The 24687-nt window shown below is 31.0% G+C and overlaps 1 protein-coding gene across 2 annotated transcripts in view; it reads left to right on the forward strand.

Annotated features, from left to right (window-relative positions):
• The window catches only part of LOC145252760 (protein SET-like), a 60898-nt gene extending 37048 nt beyond the window's left edge, over nucleotides 1-23850 (forward strand). For both annotated transcript variants that reach the window (XM_080112643.1, XM_080112644.1), the window contains exons 4-8: nucleotides 15821-15993; nucleotides 18679-18758; nucleotides 18907-18986; nucleotides 21018-21077; nucleotides 23360-23850. In XM_080112643.1, the coding sequence (XP_079968769.1) occupies nucleotides 15821-15993; nucleotides 18679-18758; nucleotides 18907-18986; nucleotides 21018-21077; nucleotides 23360-23445 (479 nt within the window). In that variant the 3' untranslated portion in view covers nucleotides 23446-23850. The remainder of the gene's footprint in view (nucleotides 1-15820; nucleotides 15994-18678; nucleotides 18759-18906; nucleotides 18987-21017; nucleotides 21078-23359) is intronic.
• The last annotated feature ends 837 nt before the right edge of the window (nucleotides 23851-24687 follow it).

Raw genomic sequence — 24687 nt, forward strand, 5'->3', positions numbered from 1 at the left:
TAGAATGTATAAACAAAATGGCTAATCTTTGTTTACATGTAAATTACAAAGAGCAAAGTCATCTTCGCCGGCAAAAAACTTCGAGCAAAAATAAAAACATTTTCCCTACGTCAATTTTCGTGTAATTTTGGTTTTTTTTTTTATTTTTGGAGTGCGATAATTACGTTGGTAATAACGGTTCGAGTCGAAAACTAATATTTAACTGTGTTATAGTATCAATTTCTCCTCCGAAGGCAGTTTTAACGTACCTCAGCTGCAGCCGACATTTTACTGAGCTGACGTCACGTCACGTGACACTTAATGAATAACGTTATAATGACAGGATTTTTGGGGCCCCCCCTGGGAGAAAAATGATAAGTTCACCCCCTTGTAATTGTCCGTTTGACGTGAAATTTTGATATTTGTCATGCGGGTGATCAAGGTGCAATATGATACATAATTTGTCAACTTTGGTTGTGTCTGTCAAAAGTTTGAGCTGACGTCACGTCATGTGACACGTATTGAATAACATTGGATCATTCAAGAATTACGTAATAAAAAGCATTACAATGACAGTTTTTTTTGGGCCCCCCTTGGAGATAACTGATACGTTTACCCCTTTCTCCTCGTCCGTTTGACGTGAAATTTCGATATTTGTCATCCGGGATAGGGGGCTTCGATATGATACCAAATTTATCAAGTCTAGTTGTGTCTTTCAAAAGTTTTAGCGTTACAAACAAACATACAAACTCACAGACGTTTGCCTTTTATATATATAGACTAGCAGGGCTACCCGGCGTTGCTCGGGACCGTATAAACAATGAAAAAACATAAGCAGATATTGAACATATGTTTTATTCTTAGGGGAGAGGAATCTTTCATCTCTATGTATTATTTGTTTTATCTACCCTAAGTTTTAGCGTTACATACAAACACACAGACGTTTCGCTTTTATATATATAGAAGATAATGACAGGTTTTTGGAGGGCCCCCCTTGAAAAAAACTGATCAGTTGACCTACTTCTAGTGATGCGTTTGACGTGAAATTTCGTTATTTGTCATCCGGGTGATGGGGCTTCAATATGATAGCAAATTTGTCAAGTTTGGTTGTGTCTGTCAAAAGTTTTAGCGTTACATACAAACCTACATACACACAGATGTTTGGGATTTGGGGGGCCCCCCTTGAAAAAAACTGATCAGTTGACCCACTTCTAGTGGTCCGTTTGACATGAAATTTCGATATTTGTCATCCGGGTGATGGGGCTTCGATATGATACCAAATTTGTCAAGTTTGGTTCCGTCTGTCAAAATTTTTAGCGTTACAAACAAACATACATACATACATACATACACACAGATTTTTGGCTTTTATATATATAGAAGACTAGCAGGGCTACCCGGCGTTGCTCGGGACCGTATAAACAATGAAAAAACAAAAGCAGATATTGAACATATGTTTGATTCTTAGGGGAGAGGAATCTTTCATCTCTATGTATTATTTGTTTTATCTACCCTAGGACTGATATTGTTCATGTTTTATCCCTAGCATAGGTAATTTACAGCATGTATATGAAATTGTTTTACCTTAGGGAGAAGAGAACAGGTAATATACAACATAATGTGTCTATATTACATCCCTGGCAACGCCTAGAAACCAGCTAGAACATGTATTTCAGTCAATCTTTATTATATCCTGGGCTATGCCAGGAAACCAGCTAATCTCTTTTTAGTGACTTGACCACCAAAATACCTCCCTAAGTGTGTCCTTTCTTTTGAACTTATTAGATATAGGTATCTAGAAATGTGTGTGAAATTTTGTTGAATGCATTGTTCACTATGATTTTCTTATTGTTCTACACAATATCAACTGTAGCGAAATAACACAGTAAACATAGTGTAGTGTTAGAATAAAGAGCAAAGGAAAAAATTAGAATCATATTTTGTAATTGCAAATCTAAATTTGCTAGCATGTACCAGTATTTGCCAGGTTGTGGAAATTTGGAACTTATAACATATGTAGTGGCCTTTTCCTAGATACCTATTGCTAAAAATTATACTTTCATTTTGTTAGAAAAATCTCTCTTCAGATGCCCTGCATCATTCAAAATAAAAACAAATATTTTTATAATTGTTTCAGTATATTCCTACACAATGTGAAAGTTTTTAACGTTTGTAAAAAAAATCATGAATGTGCTTATATTGCAAAAAAGAAAATATCAGTGCACAGTATTGAAAGTGTTTGAGATTCAAAAGTCTGTAACATTTCTACTAACTTCATAAGATGTCATGTGAGAAACTGAATTGAATATCAAGACATTATCTGAAGCGTTTTTATTTTGGTGTAACATATGTGTTTACAGTGAACCTTAACTTTTAATAAACAGATTGGTATGCAATGACATAGGCTAAGAATCTTTAAAATATATATAAATTGGAAAAATGTGTGAACAAATGAAAAAAAAATGATCCGCTCCACTTGATGACATCAAGCACAGTAATATTTTAGTGAAGAAAATATGAAATTGATGTTCAGTGATTAGTTTGGATGAATGAGAAAATGTAATTGTTTGATGCATAAAAATAACTCAGTTGCTGTATTTGATATTAAGCAGCAAAATATAGTGATTTGAATATTTGGGAAAACATCAAACCAGATTATGTAAAAAGAAAAAAAAAAGATGAAATTAGAAAATATATATTTTATGTTTATGAGTTCTGCCAATCAAAATTTTGTGGCAGAAATTGGGTGATTACAATGCAATTTTATTTTGGTAAAATTCTTAAATTATTAGAATGTTTATTATAATTTCTAATTAGTGACTTGTTATAATCAAAATCCGCCCTAAAGAGTGTCCTTTCTTTTATTAGGTATCAGAGTAGGTATCAAGATTTCTACTTCTATACAAATGTGATATTTCAGATCTGTACATAAAAAATTTGTTGAATATATAGGTTGAGAATTGTTCTGTGTCGCTCTCTCTCTCACACACACGCATTCTCACTTTTATAGATATAATAGATAGATTACTCTAGATATATTTCCATATGTCTGAATACCCTATATACAAATTTTCAAATCTGTAGATAAAAAAATTTGTTGAGTATATAGGTTGAAAATTGTTCTCTCTCTCTCTCTCACACACACATTCTCAATTTTAGAGATATAATAGATAGATTATGCTAGATATATTTCCATATGTCTGAATACCCTATATACAAATTTTCTAATCTGTAGATCAAATATTTGTTGAATATATAGGTTGAAAATTGTTCTTACTCTCTCTCTCTCTCTCTCTCTGGCTACCTCACACACACATTCTAACTTTTATAGATATAATAGATAGATTATGCTAGATATATTTCCATATGTGTGAATACCCTATATACAAATTTTCTAATTTGTAGATAAAAAATTTGTAGAGTGCATAGGTTGAGAATTGTTCTCTCTATCTCTCACACACACACATTCTAACTTTTAAAGATATAATAGATTATGCTAGATATATTTCGATATTTCTGAATACCCTATATATAAAAATTTGTTGAATGTATAGGTTGAGAACTGTTCTCTCTCTCTCTCTCTCTCTCTCTCGCTCACACACACACACATTCTCACTTTTATAGATATAATAGAAAGATTATCCTAGATATATTTCTATTTGTATGAATACTCTATATACAAATTTTAAAATCTGTAGATAAAGAATTTGTTGAGTATATGGGTTGAGAATTGTTCTCTCTCTCTCTCTCTCACACACACACACACATTCTCACTTTTATAGATATAATAGATTATGCTAGATATATTTCCATATGTCTGAATACCCTATATACAAATTTTCAAATCTGTAGATAAAAAATTTGTTGAGTATATAGGTTGAGAATTGTTCTCTCTCTCTCTATCACACACATTCTCACTTTTATAGATATAATAGACAGATTATGCCAGATATATTGAAATGTGTCTGAATGCCCAATATACAAATGTTGAAATCTGTAGATAAAAAATTTGTTGTATACATAGGTTGACAATTGTCCTCTCTCTCACACACACACACATTCTCACTTTTATACATATAATAGATAGATTATGCTAGATATATTTCTATATGTCTAAACACCCTATATACAAATGTTCAAATCTGTGGATAAAAAATTTGTTGAATGTATAGGTTGAGAATTTTTATCTCTCTCTTTTTCTCTCTCTCTCTCTCGCTATCTCACACACACGCATTCTCACTTTTATAGATAAAATAGATAGATTATGCTAGATATATTTCCATATGTCTGAATACCCTATATACAAAGTTTCAAATCTGTAGATAAAAAATTTGTTGAATATATAGGTTTAGAATTGTTCTCTCTCTCTCTCTCACACACACATTCTAACTTTTGTAGTTATAATAGATAGATTATGCTAGATATATTTCCATATGTCTGAATACCCTTTATACAAATTTTCTAAACTGTAGGTAAAAAATTTGTTGAGTATGTAGGTTAAGAATTGTTCTCTCTCTCTCTCACACACACACACACACACAAGTTCTCACTTTTATAGATATAATAGATAGATTATGCTAGATATATTTCTATATGTCTGCCTACCCTATATACAAATTTCCAAATCTGTGCCCAAAAATGTGTGGAATATATAGGTTGAGAATTGTTCTCTCTCTCTCTCTCTCTCACACATATTCTCACTTTTATAGGTTATATAGGTTGAGAATTTTTTGCTCTTTCCATCACTCACATTCACACTTTTATAGATATAATACATAGATTATGCCAGATATATTTACATATGTCTGAATACCCAATATACACATTTTCAAATCTGTAGATAAAAAATTAGTTGAATATATAGGTTGAGAATTGTTCTCTCTCTCTCTCTCTCTCACTCACTCACTCACTCACTCACTCACTCACTCACTCACTCACACACACACACACACACATTCTACCTTTTATAGATATAATAGATTATGCTAGATATATTTCCATATGTCTGAATACCCTGTATACAAATTTTCAGATCTGTACATAAAAATTAGTTGAATATATAGGTTGAGAATTGTTCTCTCTCTCTCTCTTCTCTCTCTCTCTTTCACACACATTCTCACTTTTCTAGATATAATAGATAGATTATGCTAGATATATTTCCATATGTCTGAATACCCTATATACAAATTTTCTAATCGGTAGATAAAAAATTTGTTGAATATATAGGGTGAGAATTTTCCTTCCTCTCTTTCTCTCTCTCTCTTTCTCACACACACACAAGCTGAAAATTGTTCTCTCTCTCTCTCTGACTCTCTCTCTCTCTCTCACACACACACACATGGTTATTTTATAGATATAATAGATAGGTTATGCTAGATACATTTCTATATGTCTGAATACCCTATATACAAATTTTTAAATCTGTAGATAAAAAATTTGTTGAGTATATAGGTTGAGAATTGTTCTTTCTCTCTCTCTCACACACACATTCTCACTTTTATAGATATAATAGATTATGCTAGATATATTTCCATATGTCTGAATACCCTATATACAAATTTTCAAATCTGTAAAGATAGAATTTGTTGAATATATAGGTTGAGAATTGTTCTCTCTCTCTCTCTTTCACACACATTCTCACTTTTATAGATATAATAGATAGATTATGCTAGATATATTTCCTTATGTCTGAATACCCTATATACAAATTATCAAATCTGTAGATACAAAAGTTGTTGAGTATATAGGTTGAGAATTGTTCTCTCTCTCTCTCTCTCTCACTTACTCACTCACTCACTCACTCACTCACACACACACACACATTCTACCTTTTATAGATATAATAGATTATGCTAGATATATTTCCATATGTCTGAATACCCTGTATACAAATTTTCAGATCTGTACATAAAAATTAGTTGAATATATAGGTTGAGAATTGTTCTCTCTCTCTCTCTTCTCTCTCTCTCTTTCACACACATTCTCACTTTTCTAGATATAATAGATAGATTATGCTAGATATATTTCCATATGTCTGAATACCCTATATACAAATTTTCTAATCGGTAGATAAAAAATTTGTTGAATATATAGGGTGAGAATTGTACTTACTCTCTCTCTCTCTCTCTCTCACGCACACATTCTCACTTTTATGGATATAATAGATAGATTATGCTGGATATATTTCCATATGTCTGAATACCCTATATACAAATGGTCAAATCTGTAGATAACAAATTTATTGAATAGATAGGTTGAGAATTGTTCTCTCTCTCTCTCTCGCAACCTTACAAACACAACCACACGCAAACATTCTGACTTTTATAGATATAATAGATCGATTATGCTAGATATATTTCCATATGTCTGAATACCCAATATACAAATTTTCAAATCTGTAGGTAAAAAATTTGTTGAATATATAGGTTGAGAATTGTTCTCTCTCTCTCACACACTCACATTCTCACTTTTATAGATATAATGTATAGATTATGCTAGATATATTTCTATATGTCTGAATACCCTATATACAAAGTTTAAAATCCGTAGATAAAAATACGTTGAGTATATAGGTTGAGAATTGTTCTCTCTCTCTCTTACGCACACACACACACACACACACACACATTTTCACTTTTATAGATATAATAGATAGATTATGCTAGATATATTTCCATATGTCTGAATACCCTATATACAAATTTTCAAATCTGTAGATAAAAAATGTATTGAATATATAGGTTGAGAATTGTTGTCTCTCTCTCTCTCTCTCTCTCTCTCTCTCTCTCTCTCTCTCTCTCTCTCTCTCTCTCTCTCTCTCTCTCTCTACCTCACACACACACACATTTTCACTTTTATAGATATAATAGATAGATTATGCTAGATATATTTCCATATGTCTGAATACCCTATATACAAACTTTCAAATCTGTAGATAAAAAATTTGTTGAGTATATAGGTTGAGAATTGTTCTCTCTCTCTCACACGAAACTGTGCGCTCGGCTTCTTCCCCCCCTTCCCACCCCAAATGCTTGGGAAACTGTGCACTGTTTTTGTTGGTTTTCAAGCTGCCTCTTCCCCCCCCACACACACACACACAGTTTAACAGTAGTAGGAGGTCAAGAGAAAGAGGGTGAGAGAGAGAGAAGAGTAAGTTGGTGAGAGAGAGAGAAAAGAGAAAGAGAGTGTTGGTTTTATATTTTTATTATCGTCTAATATTTTGAAAGCTGAATTTCTAATAAAATGTGCATCTATAGGAGATAATGCCTGGGAATGTGTTCCCCCCCCCACAGTTTAACAGTGGTGTGACGTCAAGAGAAAGAGGGTGAGAGAGAGGGAAGAGTAAGTGGGTGAGAGAGAGAAAGAGAGAGAAAAAAAAGAAAGACGGTGTTGGTTTTGTGAAAAAAGTTGTTATTTACAATTGTTCGCATTCTTGGCCTTTTGGTCAAGATCAAAGTGTAGTATCTATCTTCAGATGCTGCACTTCTATTTCTTGTTCTCTTTCGGTGGAGGAGAAATCCTCCACGACTGAGACAATTTTTATTTTTGTACCTTTTCTCCACGTTAAAAAAACGACCCTGGTGTCTAACTCTGTCCCGTGGGGAGGCATAGTAAATAGGTACAATTGTTCGCCATTAGTGGATGTTGACGTCACGTCACGTGACATGACTAAGCGTTTTTTTTTTTTAGTATGAATAACATTTTTTGTTTTAATTATAAAGTCTACACTTAATTTTATAGAAAATGATGTATATATAATAGAAAAAAAAAATACTGGTTTTGTTGGATTCAAGTGGATCCCCCCCCTCCAGTTTAAGAGATAGCAGGTCACGTGGTAATATACAAAATGGCTAGCGTAAATATAAAGATCTGTTTTTTTATCGACGAATATTTTGAAAGCTGAATTTTTTTTTATTCCTGTACATTTTTTCCTGATATTTTTCGTTAAAACTCTTGTATAAATACTATTTTTAACCAGTTAAATACGTTGGAGACATTGTCATGGAGTTTAATAATCTCTAGAACAAAGCAGAAGAGAAATTACAAAAGTATCGGTAAAACAAAGTGTTTGTTTACATTTGTTCGCCATTACTGGATGTTGACGTCACGTCACGTGACATGACTAAGCGTTTTTGGATTATGTAATATTAACATTAAAATGACAGGTTTTTTGGGGGGCCCCCCTAGGAGAGAAATGATCAGTTCACCCCCTTTTAATGGTCCGTTTGGTGTGGAATTTCGATATTTGTCATGCGGGTGATCAAGGTTCAATATGATACATAATTTGTCAACTTTGGTTGTGTCTGTCAAAAGTTTGAGCTGACGTCACGTCACGTGACACGTATTGAATAACGTTAAAATGACAGGTTTTTTGGGGGGCCCCCCTAGGAGAAAAACGATCAGTTGACCCCTTTCTACTGGTCCGTTTGACGTGAAATTTCGATATTTGTCATCCGGGTGATCAAGGTGCAATATGATACCAAATTTGTCAACTCTGGTTCCGTCTTTCAAAAGTTTTAGCGTTACAAACAAACATACATACATACATACATACATACACACCGATTTTTGCCTTTTATATATATAGAAGATGGCTACATTGAAATAATGACTACATAGGAATGTTGTTTTACGGCGTTGATAATATAAACACTTTTTAGCCGCACATTTTCAATGATTTTTGTATGCTGAAAATTTTTTTTAATTATTGCTATTTTATTTTAAGCTTCTTTTTATGATACAAAACTTGTGATAATTAGTGATAGGACGATTCCAATATTTTCTTTGATTCTATTCTAAATTACAGATTCTGATTCTTTATAAATCTCTAAGATAGTTATTTTTCCTGATTACCATAAAAACATGTTAATCGTGCATATTTTCTCGGGCATAAAAATACACTTGTGACGATTATCTATAGGTTTTCTTTTTACAGTTAGTTTAAAATTAATAAATATGTATTTTATCATTAGCACCAACAGTAGATTTTAAAAATCAAATAGACAAAAGAATCGTTTTGAGCATTGGAAAATAGACACAAATTTTTCTAATTTTGATACTCCAAAATGTTTTGTGCCCCTCTCCCTCCCGATTCCGATTAATCGCCTGAACACTAATGATAATATTAACTTGTATTATAGTTACATCGTGTGTTGCATATAGTAGGTACCCCAAACTAGCCTAGTTTAGGATGCAAAAACTGGTAAATAAAGTTAAATTTCCCTTAACTTTAACTTGCGATATCTCGTTTATTTTTTGGGTTATTTTGATAAGGTTTTGATAAAATTTAATCTTTTTGCTTTATAGATATATAATTCTTTTGTGTCTTAATACTTTTTTTCCAGGCTACTTCCAGTTATGTCACTAATTTTGGTGAATGCGGCTTTTTTACACAAAAATGTTGTTTTTCAAATTTGGTGCGCACAATATTGGTATAAAAAAAAAAAGTACCATTTTAAAGAAAATGTCACTTATCAATGTGGTGAGCTTAAAAAGGGTTTTAAGGTTTTTTTTTTTTTTTTTTTTTTTTTTTTTTCCACAAAAAAAAAATCCAACTTGAAAACTTCAGTGAAAGAAATTCAGTTGAAAAAATTCCAAAAATCGTACCGTTTTGTAGAGAAATGTCTCCTCTTTAATCTGTTGGTGTCATATTACTTCGCTCATAAATCAAGGAGCGCCGCTAATAAAAGTGACTATCTACACATTGAGATTTACAACTTAATCTCAAGTGACCAAAGTAAGAAGTATCATCACAAAAATCAACTGTCAACACAACTTGTTTCACTATGGATATATCAACATTCTTAGATGAGTTTATTTTTGTTTATTTAAGTTATAGAAAGTTATATTTTAAGTGCATCAATAAAAGAAATGAAAATTTATAATTTAAAAAATGTCAGTTTATTTTCTATATCTTCTTTCAAACTTTCATATATCTTTCGGTTGGATAAACTTCAACATTGTTAAATTATCTTTTAAAAATTAAACTGGTTACATTTTAAATCAAAAACCATTTTTAGTAACTGTGATGGAAAATTTTTTTTTTTTTTTTTTTTTTTTTTTTTTCATTTTAAAAAATGTGCTTCATTTTTTTGTTTACTTTAATTCTCTTATGCTCTGTCGGGTGCGTAGCTAACATTTTCTTTAAATTTTTTTTTTTTTTATTAAACTGTACAGTTACATTACTTTAAAAAACAAACAAAATTTAGCTAAGTTACGTGCAGCAAGTCATGTAAATAAAAAAATAATTAATTTCACGTAAAAATGTGCATTTTAAAAAAAAAAAAATTTTTTTTTTTTTTTTGTTCTATCGGGCATTTTTGATAAATTTGAAGATTTTGTTAAATTATTTTTTTATTACACTGTACATTACTTAACTTAATATTTTCAGTTATAATTTTTTATGTGCATGTAAATGAAAAAATTAATTTCACTGTAAAAATCTGTTTATTTAATTCCTGAGACTACTTCTACAGTTTATCGCCAAAAATGGAGACAGCCTTTTTTTTTCTTTTTTCACGCACCTATTGTTAAAATCCGAGGGAGAAATCAGTAAACTATGACCGAAGTTAAAAATAAATGACAAAAAAATTAAACTAGATATTAATTACTTCCGGAAAGAACTATGAAAAAAAAGTAAAAGTGAAAGAGAACATAATCGAAAATATTTTGATTTAATTAATGAAAATGGTAATGTCTTTCATGAGACGTATATATAATTTTATTATTAGCAATACACATGAAAAAATTGAAATAGCTTAAAATATTTCAATGTTGATATACATAGAGCTTGATGAGCTAAGAAAGAATCTTTTTTTTACATTTTAAAAATCCAATTAAAATTAAGGAAGTTATGACTATTTTTGTGCCTCACACATTTGGATATTTTCCCCTCTTTAAGACCATATCCATTTCGTCACATTTTTTACACTACTTTTTCAGTAAAACTGTCATATCTTTGTTAAAACACAAGACTAAGCGATGAAATTTACCATATAAGTGTATTTTTGTACAAGGAATCAGAATATGCGACTGAAAATCTCCCAGAGTTCATGGTTTCCAAATCTGCAGTAAATGTGCATAAATATGCTGCAATTCCTTTAAAATGCCATGTATCCATAAACAGAAAAGAAGTTGGAGAACTCAGTTGAATTGTAATATGTACAAAAAACTTGAATCTAAACATAGGACTATTTAAAAATGAATATATTGCAATATTTCTTTGGTATTATTGTAGATTAACACCTTCTGTTTAACCCCACCCAACCTCTTCTGACCACTCCTCCACCCTGTGATTCTACCTTTTTAGGCAACTATGTATGAAATGCCATGAAAAACTTTAATGAAAGATAAACAAATTATTTTAGAATTTAATGTAAAATAATTCCCCATTACAGGTCATTCTAGCGTTTTCGGGCACTTAACTGATTTTTATTTTTTTTATGGGAGATAAATCCTGTATGCTTTTTGTGTTTTTTTTTTCAAAGACGCTTATGTGTGGTTTTAAGAGGGTTTCTATGCAATGAGAATATGGGGAGGGTTGCCATTCGGACTTTGAATTAACTGTAGGGCTAAGGAAAATTATGTGTGAACATACTGAAGACTTGACAGAAACAAAAACAATAGGGGGGGGTAGTTTCACAAAAATTTAATAAAAATAATTTGCCATTCTAGCATTTTAGGACAGTTAACCAATTTTTTATGTGCGTTTTTCTTTAAGAAAGGATCTATTTTTTGTTTGTTTTAGACGCTTGTATGTGGCTTACAGAGGTATTTTGTTGGGGGGGAGGGCTTGCCACTCGAACTTAGTGCTATTGTTAGGGTTAATGCATGTTTTAGACAGGTGTGTGTGTGTGTGTGTGTTCAACAGGTAAATAAGTCAGCAAATATATTTAGTTTTAGTAAGAAACTGCGTTACGAAATTTGGAAGAAAATTCCATAAATTTGATTTTTATTTTCGAGTTTGAAGGCGTTTATTCGATAGGCTGTTTATACTACACTGGAGCAGGTGGTAAAAATACCTTTCGCTTAATATGTAGAAAAAAAATAACTGGGTTTGTATTACTGTACACAGATTCGAAAAAGTTATCAAAAAAGCAAATACATAACAAATGTTATCAAAGGCTAGATAAGCTACTTTTTTACCTAACTGGATAAGTTTTTAGTGTTTTTATCTAATGTAACATGTTTATTCAGCTCGAAAAACATAGTGCTTACCGATGTATTGGAAACTTAAAAATGGCAACCTACTATCTCTTTCACACTGTAAATTTGTGAAAATGATCTAAAAAATAAAAAATTAGACAAAATACTGTTAAAAACCTGGCGAATATGTCACTGTAACATATTGAGCGAGTTTCTAACAGTATTTTGTCTTGTTTTTTATTTATAACTCATTTTCCCAAACTTACCGCCTCAAAGAGTTGGCCACCATTTTAAATTTGCAAATACATCGGTAAACACTGTTTTTTGAGCTGAATAAACATGTTACATTAAATATAAACACTAAAAACATATCCAGTTAGGTAGAAAAGTAACTTATCTTGCCTTTTGATAATATTTGTTTTTTGACAACTTTTTCAAATCTATGTTTATAGTAATACAAACAAGGTTTTCATACATCTTTTGATTTTGAAAAAACATTTGTGGCTGTTCGCGGTAAAACATAGTTTTAATTCGCTGTTCAAAACTAATGCAATGAATAAAAGGGGTGCAAGCTATATATCTACAAAAGTTTTTTTGTTTTTTGTTTTTTACCATGTTTTTAAATTTGACCAAAAATGTGACAAATTATAATGGATTCATACTGCTGAATTGGTTGGAATTGTTATTATACATTCTGAAAACCGAATAGTTCTAAACTAATGTTATTCTGATAACAAAATAGCTCTAATTAAACATATCAGAACATTTATATTCATATTTTCATGTTTTTCTTAATTCGTTTGTGAATAAAAATTAAAGAACGTGTGTTGTTTACACTGTGCTATGACTAATACTGTAGCAGCTGCTACTAATACTAACTTAATTTGACCAAACTCGAGAAATAAACATTTTTTTTTTTTTTTTTCTCGGGTAGGTCCTTTTAAATTATCAATTACCGCGGTCCTACTCAACATAGAATACTTTTAATTGATAAAGATAGTAAAAAAAAGACTTACTTACTAGTGGGTGTCCGATGAAAATTTTTTTTTTTTTTTTTTTTTTTTTTCAAAATGTTCGATACTCGTCATATTAAAGTCTTATTTTTAACACGACAAAAAAAGAAATGGTCAAAAGTATTTCGGACACTTGACAGTATTAAGATTAACACCTCTTCTGATTGGCTCCCAAATTTCATGACGAAATTCTTCATACAATCGGGCCTTTAGAAAACGGGGAGGGTCATTACAAAACCTTACCGAAAACGCCATTTTATGACTTTATTTGCTTAAAACACTTAAAATATATAATGTACATTCATATTTATTAATTCATTTGAAAATATTCATTTCCGAACAAACCAGTAGTAATTTGAAGACTTGAAGTGCTTTGGTTTGAAAAATTTGGCTATTTTAGTAGAACCACCTTGAAATTTCTGATTATCCAAAGCGTTTTTTTTTTTTTTTTTTTTGTTTTTGTTTTTTTTCGTCTGCGTGTATTACTATTATTATTAAAAACAGAAAATGACATATTTGTAATTGTCTAAACTGGGCAAGTGCCATTTGAAAACCAAAACATTTACTGTATAAAAATTTATCAAAATATAATTGTAGAAACATTGAAAACTTTGTAAGAAAATATAATTTTAATAAAACAATTTTATAATGAAAGCAACATTGAATTTTTATAAAATAGTTTTGTTCCGAACAAATAATTTTAATGAAACATTTTTTGGAATTAAAGCAACTTTAAAGGGTCAACAAAAAAATTAATCTAAATGAAACCGAAGAATCATTATCTAGTTTAATTTTTTTGTTACTTATTTCATGCTTTGATTATAGTTTAAAATACTGATTTCAACCTCGCATTTTAATGACAGGTGCACGAAAAAAAAATGGCACCTGCATTTTCTGCGATAAACTGTAGAAGTACCCCCGAGACCTATATGTTCTATCAGGTGTTTTTGATAAACTTGAACTGAGATATCTCAAGGTTGTGTTAGGTGTCAAAATCAGCACCAGTGGAAATAAAGTTCAACTGGAAGCTGCTTTCTCTGACTACTCGAGAAATCCAGTTGATTCAATTCAATGCAGTTGTGATGAAGAACCATCTGAGGACCTCTTCAGTTATGAGCATCAAGGACAATGGGTTGCTAAGTCATTGAGGTTATATCTGCATCCAGCGCTATAAAATTTTTATCGCAAACCAAAAGGTAGAAAAGATTTTTTTTCGATGGCCTTTGTTAGATGACATTGCACAGGTAGAATGAGCATTTGTTTATAGATGAGGTTTTGAGGTAATGCCAGTTTCAAGACATGGTAGGATTTTGAATGTTCTTGATATATCTACCCTAGCAGAAGCCTATGAAAGAATTCTGAGAGAAAATCAATAAAGAAATTGTAAGACCTCTGCCTATAAAATATCTTAGTTTTCAATGCTTGTAACAAATGACTTATGACTTTTTGTATAACAAATTTCTAAATCTTATTGTTATCCCCTTTTTTTTTTTTTTTTTTTTTTTTTTGCGAGTTTAAATTCCATAAAGTAAAAATATTTCTGTGGCAAAAAGCCTTGTTAGAACAAGGAAAACTTTTTTTTATTCCTTGCCCAAAAATTAGTAAAGTTGCAAAGTTTTAAGCTTCTACCTCTAAGGTTACATTTGTACAGCAATTTCAGTAACATACTTTTGACTTTTTTAACCTCTCTTTTTTTTTTTTTTTTTTTTTTTCCCCCCTTTTTACCAATTGTCTGTTTGACTGCTTTTACATGGTCCACAATTGAGTGGCTTTATCAATTTATAATTAAAAGAAAAAATTATCTTGATCTCTAATGTGTTATGAATCATACTAAGAAGATTCAAAACATTAGCTATTGAAATGAAATTGATATGAACAGTCAAAGTTGCACTTCAGTGTCATATTTGCACTTTTTCCCCCCGTTGGTAGTGGGATTTTGTCCAGTGTTTAGGTTGGTTTCATCTAATAATTATTGCTTTCATTAGTATTAATTTTCATTTACCACAAGATGACATTACATTCATAAGGATTTTTCACTTGTTAGCAGCTTAAATTTTTAGTTACATACTATGAAATTTGGCTTCTGGACCATGATAGCAAAGTTTCAATTTTCCGACAAACTTTGAATGACCATAACTTGATGGCTAATTGAGCTACCAAAATAAATTTGGTACTTTTCTTTATGGTTTACAGAAATCTAGATGACCACCATTAATTTTTTTAGATATGAATAAAATTTTGGTTTGTGACACCTTCATATAGGAATGGAGGTGGAGAGTAAATCTGGCATGCGTTGGAGGTCCCTATTGTCTAGGAAATAAAACAATGTTCCAAAATCAAGCAATTATTGAATTTAAAAAGTAAAGAGGAAAAAAAGTGCTAATAAATAAAATGCCCTATCTAAAAAAGAAAAAAAATGTAAATTAGTTGACCTTGATTAATTTTACATATACAGAAACTTTTGTTAAAAAAAAGTTGGTGTATCAATTGTATAAGTTGAGTTTGAAATGGAACCAACTTATGCAGTTTTTTTTTTTTTTTTTTTTTTTTTTTTTTTCAGTTTGAAAAAAAAAAATAACTGTCTTCTGAAACTGAAGTTTTTCTCGCCTTTCATCTCGTCTTATTTAAAAAAAAAAAATTTTCTATACTTGTCTTTCATCCTGCGTTGTTTGTTTTATTTTTAGGGGACCCTGCCTCCAAATCTACACCCATAATTTGGCAAGATGGCATGGATCTGACAAAGAAAGTTCAAGAACAAATGGTTCCTGCTGATCGAAAACGGAAACTGAGACCAAACCGGACTTTCTTTTCGTGGTTTCTGGATAACAAAGATCCGTCAGCAGATGATATCGCAGAGGTAAATTAAAAAAATTTATTATCTTAAACCTATCAATAAGATCACCCACCATTTTTGGTTGCCTCATTGAAGAACTTTGATCATGATGCTAGTTCTGCCTTACTAATAATGCCTCATAGTTATACAGTCTGATTTATAATTTGAGTATTCTGTGGATGGTCATCAGAAGTTGGAAGTTGTAGATTCATTCTGCCATCTTGGTGATGGTCCATGCTGATGGAGAAAATGAGTTTAATCTTGCATATATGGATTGCATAGAGCAAGTTTTATGCCATCCCATCTTAAACCTGTCACTTATTTTTACTTATTACTTAGGATAGTCTACAACAGAGTAAAAATATTTTCAATTGTAAAGATGTAGCGGGAGTCGTTATGAATGGTGATAAACAAGATCCGGTTGTTTAGTGTATTGTGACTCTTAACAAAAAAAAATGGAAGCCTGATAAATGTGACCACAAAAAGGAGAAAGAGTTGGTGTACAATAAAGATAAGTACCTTTTTATTCATTATAAATACAGCAGTATTAGATGATGGTGATGACAGGGTTAGAAACTGTTGCTAGCTGTAGAGAGCAGGGGCATTGCTGCTAGTATTAGATAGAAATAGGAAGAGAGCTACTGTAGTGGGTGCTGATGATGTGAGCAATATCAGAAACTGCTGTTAGTTGTAGAGGATAAGATATTATTGTCAATAGGAACAGGGCTGCTATTGATGACAGTAAAAGTCACTATCTTAAATAATTAAGGGTTGGCTTGTTGCAGTGTACAGTGATCTGTACAGCAGAATTTGGGGTGTAGCACTGGTTATTAGTGTACAGCACAATCACGTTGACACACTGGTTCTCTCGCCAGATCACCAAAATTTAGCAACGGTGAGCCTGGCCAGTACCAGATGGGTGACCATTTGGGAAGGCTAGGCGCTGTAGTACTTTCTGGAAAGGTTGGGCGTGAAGCCAGCACCCTCGCCCTGTAAAAAGAATCTTCGCTACAAAAGCATTAGTCTGTTTGAAGACTGGTTTTAGAGATCTTTGTGCAGGACTTTGCCTATCTCATCATCGGCCTTCTCCGACGTTTCCAGCAACCTTTTGGTTTTGCAGAAGCAACTTTCATGCTGGTGTATTGTTTTCCATCTCAGCCCATGTTGAAAAACATCTAAGTTGCTCTTCCTTTATTTTGCTCTTGGTTAGTGCAATGGTGTAATGCCTTTGCATATCCTTGTTACATGGTTAAGCAGTGTCATTCCAAACATTCAGCGGCACATTTTAGTTTCCATAACGATGAATTTTTACTTTGCTTTTCTCATTGTTGGTAAGTACTCGAGAGTTGTACAAAGCAACATGCCTCGCGAAAATCCAATCAGTCTTTAACGTTAGATGATTGCTGATCTTGCAATCGCTTATGATTCCATTCTTGCATTTATGTGCTGAAGATATTTTATATAATAATGAAATCAGTGCGTACAGTATTCAGGTGTAATTAGTAATACACATGTAAATATTGAAATTGCTTAAAATATCTCTAATGACATACATAGACCTTGGTGATCTAAGAATCTTTTTAAAATATGACCAAAAATAAGGAAGTTATGACTTTATGCCTTGCATGTTTGAATATTTTTCCATCTTTAAAACCCTGTGCGCTTTGTCGTATTTTTAGACTACTTTTTGAGTGAAGATGCTATATCTGGTCTAAAATGGTTTTTATTTTATACATTATTTATTAAAGTATGTGAAAGGAAATTAATTTCTGAACAAATTGTGGTATTTTGAAGACTTAGTGTTTTGTTTTTAAAATAGGACTTATTTTAGTAAAACTACTCTGAAATCTTCAAAGTGTTTTTATTGTCTACTAGTGCAATACAGATCCTCAAAAGTGCATGTATTGTCACAGAAATGTATAAAGGATATTGGGTGTGGTTTTGTTTTGGAAAGAATGGTGGTTTTAAACAATGCAGTGTCTCCACAGCCAGCAACTGATGCAGACAGTTTGTTCAATGCTTGCGCAATTCTGAATTTGAAAATTTTTCAAGTCATGGGAGCTGTGCTGTTTTCTGATTTTGTAGGCATGTCTATGTGAAAATTTTATGGGAGTTTGCCCCCCTCCCCAAGCTTCTCCAGTTTTCTTTGTGTGCTGGGTGTTTAATCACCTTCATCACCAATAATACTTAGTGGAAGCAATGGGTTTAGTTCCTACCATCTCTCTTATGCAGATGAAAGAAACAGTAGCACTCGTCAAATGTGTAAAAACTCAGAAACTTTTCAAAGGATTGTTACAACAAACTAGCTTGGGATTAAATTTTTATGGTGAAGTTAAGATGCTTTCAAGTTCATATTTCACATGCATGTCCATTTAGAGTGTAAACTTGTTTAATACTTAATTCATAGAATTTTAAAACCTTTTAATAATTTTAATTGATGAAAAAGGAAGGCCAAGGTTGATCTAATTTTATTTGTATTCATTTTTAAACATTTTTCCATAATTAATTTAAAAAAAAAAAAAAGGTTAAGATTAAACTTTTCAACTCGTAAAATCCAATTTGCATACATGATTACTAAAGCAAGCCGAACGAGTGTTAATTTTTAATTTTTATTGTATAGTTGAAAAAATGAATTGATTAAATCTTGACTCCGCGTATTTATATAGACCTTTTTTTTTTTTTTTTTTTTTTTTTTTTTTTTTTTTTCAGGTTATCAAAGATGACATGTGGCCAAATCCTTTGCAGTATTTCTTGGCTCCAGATATTGAAGTTGAAGAAAATGGTGTAAGGTTAGTAGCTGCTTTTTTTTTTTTTTTTTTTAAGGTGAGGGAAGGGGTGTCTTTTTTAGACTGAAAGATAATAGTGACAAAAACATCTTGAATATGTCATTCATGATGTCTACTCTCTATCTAAATCTTTATTATTCTCATTTAACAGTAGTGACGAAGATGAGGATGATGATGAACTGGACGAATCGGTTGTTGTTGTAAACGAAGATGATGACGATGATGATGAAGGTATGTCCTCATTTTAGTTTTTGCATAGTATTTATTGGGCTGACAAATAGTTGGCGGGCGTTTCCAGCTCTTGACTGTTGATTTAAGGTGATTAACCAGATCTCGATCCCTCAATTTTTCATAAAGAATTTAATTCACTCTCTCTTCATAGAATTTGCGTTTGTCAACCTGATGAAAAGTCCCCCTTTTTATTTATTTTTTTTCCTTTTTGTTTGTTGAAATGTGCCAATCAGTCGGGTTATTTATCTACAACAAATTAAAACAACACTTGCAGGTTATGTATTCACGCATTATTTAGGCATGACATCTTAGCAACCTGAGATTCTTACGTCAAGAACAAGAAGCAACAGATTTAAATTTAAACATTGTCATACTATTTATTTATTTTTTTTTTTATCTCTATTGAAAATCTTTTTAAAAGAAAAAAACTAAAGTGGAGAGGGTAAATAAAGTTTTTAAATATGAATCAAACATAAAAACAAAAACCCTGTTCCTTAAGTTAGAAATGTTTGGTAAACCTTCATTACAGTAGAAAAATGCGAGTGTGAAAAGTAATATGATTAAACATGGAAAAGTAAAAGACTAGTTGTTAAAACTGGAAAAGGACAAGATATTCTAGTGAAAAATATAAATCTATAACTTAAAATATTGCAGCATTAAGGAGTGATTATGTTTTAAATTGAATTTTAAAAAAATTTTAATGCTGCAATATTTTAAGTTATAAATTTATATTTTTTTACTAGAATATCTTGTCCTTTTCTTTTCCAGTTTTAACTAGTCCTTTACTTTTCCATGCTTAAGCTTAACCATATTACTTTTCATGCTCACATTTTTCTATTGCAATCCATGATTTTTTGTCACGATGAACACATATGTAATAACAATGTATGGCACTCGTCTGCTTTCTATAAAATCCCCCAATTATTTCCCCTTCATGCTTTTGTTTTGTTTCATTTGTTACTGCTCTTTCCATGACAGCAGTGAATTAGTAGCAATAGTAGTCACTGAAGCGACGTGGTTGCTATGAAAACCTGTTGGAAAAAAGTCTCATCTCCTTACATATTTTCACAATTTTGAACACGAGAAAATTCATAACTTTTGTTTTATTGAATGAAAATTGATTTTTCTTCACAATATAGCTGAGAAGATGATCTATAAACTGTAATAATTATTTAAAATTTGGTCGAAAAATGAGTGAGAGGTGAAATGACTAAAATTGCCACTTAACCATATATTCAAACACGGCAGTGTTTGAATGATATAAAAGTAAACAAATATTTTCTTTTTTAAATTTAGGAACCGTTTCTTGTTTGACTCAATTTATTTTAAATTTTGTTTGAATGATTTCTAAGATTTTTAGCAAAAAAAAAAAAAAAAAGCATAGCAATCTAAATTAAATTTAAAATTTACTGTAAATTGACTGAACGAGAAAACCCTACCTCCTATAGGAAACGTTATGTTCAAAGATTCCAGAGTTGTACGAGACTCACTTGGAGGTCAGGTTACATTGGCTCAAACATTGTAAAAATAAGATCCAAGATAAAAACTGGTTCAAAAATAAAATTATCAGTTTGAATCTTATAAATGCAAACCTGGCTTTTTTGTTTAATTTTCTAGAGTTGATACATGAAAAGGGGCTCTAAGAACAATCTTATTTTAACAAATCTTGTACCTACATATATAAAAATATTATGTTAGCAGGCTACCTGGCATTGCCTGGTTGTAAAATATGCTTTAATATATTTCGATTAATGCAGATTTTGTATATTGGGCCCAATACATAGTAATGATTTAAAAAGTTAAAAGGAAAAAATGGCTCATACTCCACCACCAAGAATGGAAACCAAAACGCTGAGCTATTCAATTTTCTCCACCTTGCGTTCTAAATTTCATTATTTAAATCTTTAAAAATAATGTTTAATGAATTGAATTTTTACTTAATTTGATTGTTTTTAAATCTTTTAATGGATTTTGTTGTTTTATCACATTATTATAGAATTTTATAATTGATTTTAAAAATTTTTCTTTCAGAAGAAATTTATGAAGTCGATGAAGATGATGGAGAAGATGATGACGTTGAAGCCCTTGAAGGTAGGTTTCAGTTTTAGGAAATTTGAGTTCTACAGGCAGTAATGTGCAACTAAATATGAATGTCTGTTAGATTTTAACTCAATTGTGTGTGTACGAACACACTGATGAGTTAAGTCTAAAATTTAGACATTGTTTCACCATTGTTCACATTAATATATAAAATAGCATTTCAGTTGAAAAGAAAAATTAGAGAAAGAAAATGCTTTATAAGAAGGGTGAATTTCTCCTTGGATTTTTTTTTTGGGGGGGGGGTAACTTTTCTACCTATATTAGTAGTCAAGGTCACAGAAGCGGCAACCAAGTAAAAAAAAAAAAAAAAAATCCAAAGCGGCAAAATTACAACTGGTTTGCTAGGATATATATATGGTATTATGCTGATTTAGACATATTTTATTGGTTTGAAAATATAAGTTCTTTTTAACCAATTGTTATAAAATTTTAACCATAAAATAGTATTATAATCTTCTAAAAGCTTGCAAATTTTCATTTAGTTTCGTGTCAGAACCAAAGATAGCATTTCAATTATCAATTTGGCTACAAATATAGATCTCTTTTTTTGGGCAATTTTATGTTCAAAATCTCAGCAAATACTGATCAGAATTTAACAAATGATGGCTCGTTGGAAAACTAATGACCTGAATTGTGTAATGGACCGTGACATTTGCCCTTAAGGTTGCACATTATTGTTTCAAGAAGTTGGGAATCGCTTTTCTATATTAATGTTACGTAAAATGAGTACCCACTTTATGGCCACTTTGGCTATAAAGTGATGTACATTTTACATAAAATTAATGTAGAAAAGTGATAAGTTATAATTTCTTCATATCTTGGAAACTACTTGTTTCCTGGGATTTTTAATGTTATTTTCAGCACCCTCAAACCTATATAGTGGTAATTCTAAAGGGTTTTTCGTCAGTGTAAAGATACTGTATCTTTACCAATACTTCAATCATAGTCATTTGTTTTCCTAGTTTTGCATATGAATTACAAAATATCTGATATTTCCCCCAAACTTGATGGATGGGAGACTAAAACTTGCTGCTATGGTTTCAAATTATCTGAAATAACAGCAAGGGGTGACTTGATTCCAAATATTTCTCATATGTTATATCTCTCCTCTTTGGTTTTCATACATAAAGTAAATTTCAGTGTATGAAGATTATTTGATACTGGAGATATTCATAATCGTGCCCTATTTCCAAAAGAGGAGAGACATAATATATGGGAAATATTTTGAATCAAGTCTCCCCTTGCTGTTATTTCAGATAATTTGAAACCATAGCAAGTTTTAGTCTCCCATCCATCAAAGCCAGAAGTTTTGGGGAAATATATAAGTTGGGAGATATACACAGACGCACATTGTCATTACATTGTCTAAAACCTTATATAAAGTTTTGACACGGTTTAAAAGTATTTAGATGTTCACTCCACCTTTGTAAAATAGTTAGTCACAACAAATTAATAGAAAGTTTACATTTTATTAAATCATAATCCCATTTTTGTTTTATAATGAATTGCAAGGTAATTATTTTCAAAAAAATTTAATTGAGCCACAAGAGTTGATAATGCAGATTTTGTATATAACCAAATTTCTTAACACCAATTTTAAATCCTCTTTTGTTTGCTTAGTTTCTGACGTTGCCATATCCAAATAAAATTCTGAATTCAGATTATCCTGTGACATATCTGCTCATTGGCAACCTTCACTCCTCTCCAAAGAATAATTTTGGGTTTGTTTCCATTCTTCTTGGATTTATACCTTTCTTCAATGCCTCTATTACTCTTTGAACAATTGAGTCCTAGGTATAACTTTAAATGACTTCCAATGGTGAGGCCTCTTTAGTGCTCTGGAGTTGCCTCTTAGTTACCATTACTCCCAGATCCATTTTAACCTGGAGTTATAATGCCTGTTAGTATTTGTCTGAAGATATCGATTAAAATCCACTGAACATTGGTGTTATTTTCTTTTCCCTTTGCAAAACTTAATCATGTTCTGCAAAGTCAAAAATAGTTTTCTTCTACAAAACAACTGAACTCCATAAATGTTTGAAGAAAATGTTTAAAGAATTTAAAGCATAAAAACTTCTTCCCAAATTCCTGAATTTTTACTTAAAGAACTCAAAAGTTTAAAAAAAAAAAAAAAAAAAAAAAAACAGAAAAGGGCTTTGTCGCCATTAAACTCTTATCACTGTTTTGTTTATTGATATTACTGGTATATCTACTCTGTCTGTCTGTCTGTCTCTCTCTCTCTTTTTTAAAATGTTTTTATTTTAATCTTCCAGGGGATGATGTGGAAGTTTTAGTTGGAGATGACGATGAAAAGGAAGAACCTGGAGAAGTGAAAGAATCAAAAAGTGAAGAAAATTAAATCCGAAACTTGAAACCGTTTGGTCGCAGTGAATTTGGAATGCAATTTTAAGACTTGCAAAAAAAAAAAAAAAAAAAAAAAAAATTCTTTTCAGATGAAACTTATATGAAACATTTTAAAAAAAAAAGGAAGCCAGTGAAATTGATCAAAGAAAATCCCAATTCATATACTTTCCGCACGGAAAGACCCTTGTACATAAATCGTCATTCTCATTTTTAGGGATTACATTGGTAAATGCAATATGGTCTTCTCCCTGGCCTGCCATTTTGGGTTTCTTGCATTAACAAGATTCATGTGTGGAGGTCATAGTTGCCTGAATTTGCCACCTCCAATCATGTACAATGGAAAAGTCATCCAGGCTTAGGCCATCTCATCAAATAAAGAAAATTAAAACAAAAAAACTCATTTTGCATTTCTTAGAATTTTCTTTTTCTCTGAAAGAAGGGCAAGTGATTGAGGATGGATGATTATTTTTATTTCTTTATAGAGATTATATAATTTTAATTCTCTCTCCCTCTCTTTATATACTGTGTAGGGGTTGTGGGAGAGAGCTGCAGCAAAGTGCTCAATTATAAGATAAGTTACACAAATAGATCAAATCTCTTAACACTGATTTTTAAAAGAAAATTTGAAGTTAAATAGAATATATTTTATGGAACTATACTTGCAATATAAAATTATATATACATAATTTTATATTGCAAGTGTAGATACACATAATAGTAAATTATATTTCTATTTATAGTACATAGAAGTATAGTATTTACTTTAATAGTGCTCAATACATCCATAGAGCTTAAAGTATATTTTCATAATTATATGATGATATTCATGGAATTAATAATCCGTGATGGAAAACCATGAATTGCTTATATTCAGACTTTCTCAGGATGAAAGTCTTTGAACAGTAAAGACAAAATGTTAATGAGCATCTAAACAATTTTCGGTATTCCTCAATTCAGCCCTTTTTCTATACACATTTTAACTTTTATGGCTAATTTCCTATCTAAACAAGGGATCCTTCATTATAGTTATATATTTTAATTTTCTTAGATGAGAAATTGGTCTATAAAAATCAAAGTTATGTTAGATAGGTCTTAGACATTTTTTTTTTTTTTTCTCTCAGTTTTTCTTTGAAGATTCTTATACAGTGCTCTCCTTCCATTCCGTTCAATTATTTCTAAAATATATTTTTTAAAATGGCATGCCAATTGAATACATTTCATAATTCCTTTTTTGTGT

The sequence above is a fragment of the Euprymna scolopes genome, chromosome 29, assembly GCF_053919585.1.
Source record: "Euprymna scolopes isolate OS-2025 chromosome 29, ASM5391958v1, whole genome shotgun sequence".
Lineage (NCBI taxonomy): Eukaryota > Metazoa > Mollusca > Cephalopoda > Sepiida > Sepiolidae > Euprymna > Euprymna scolopes.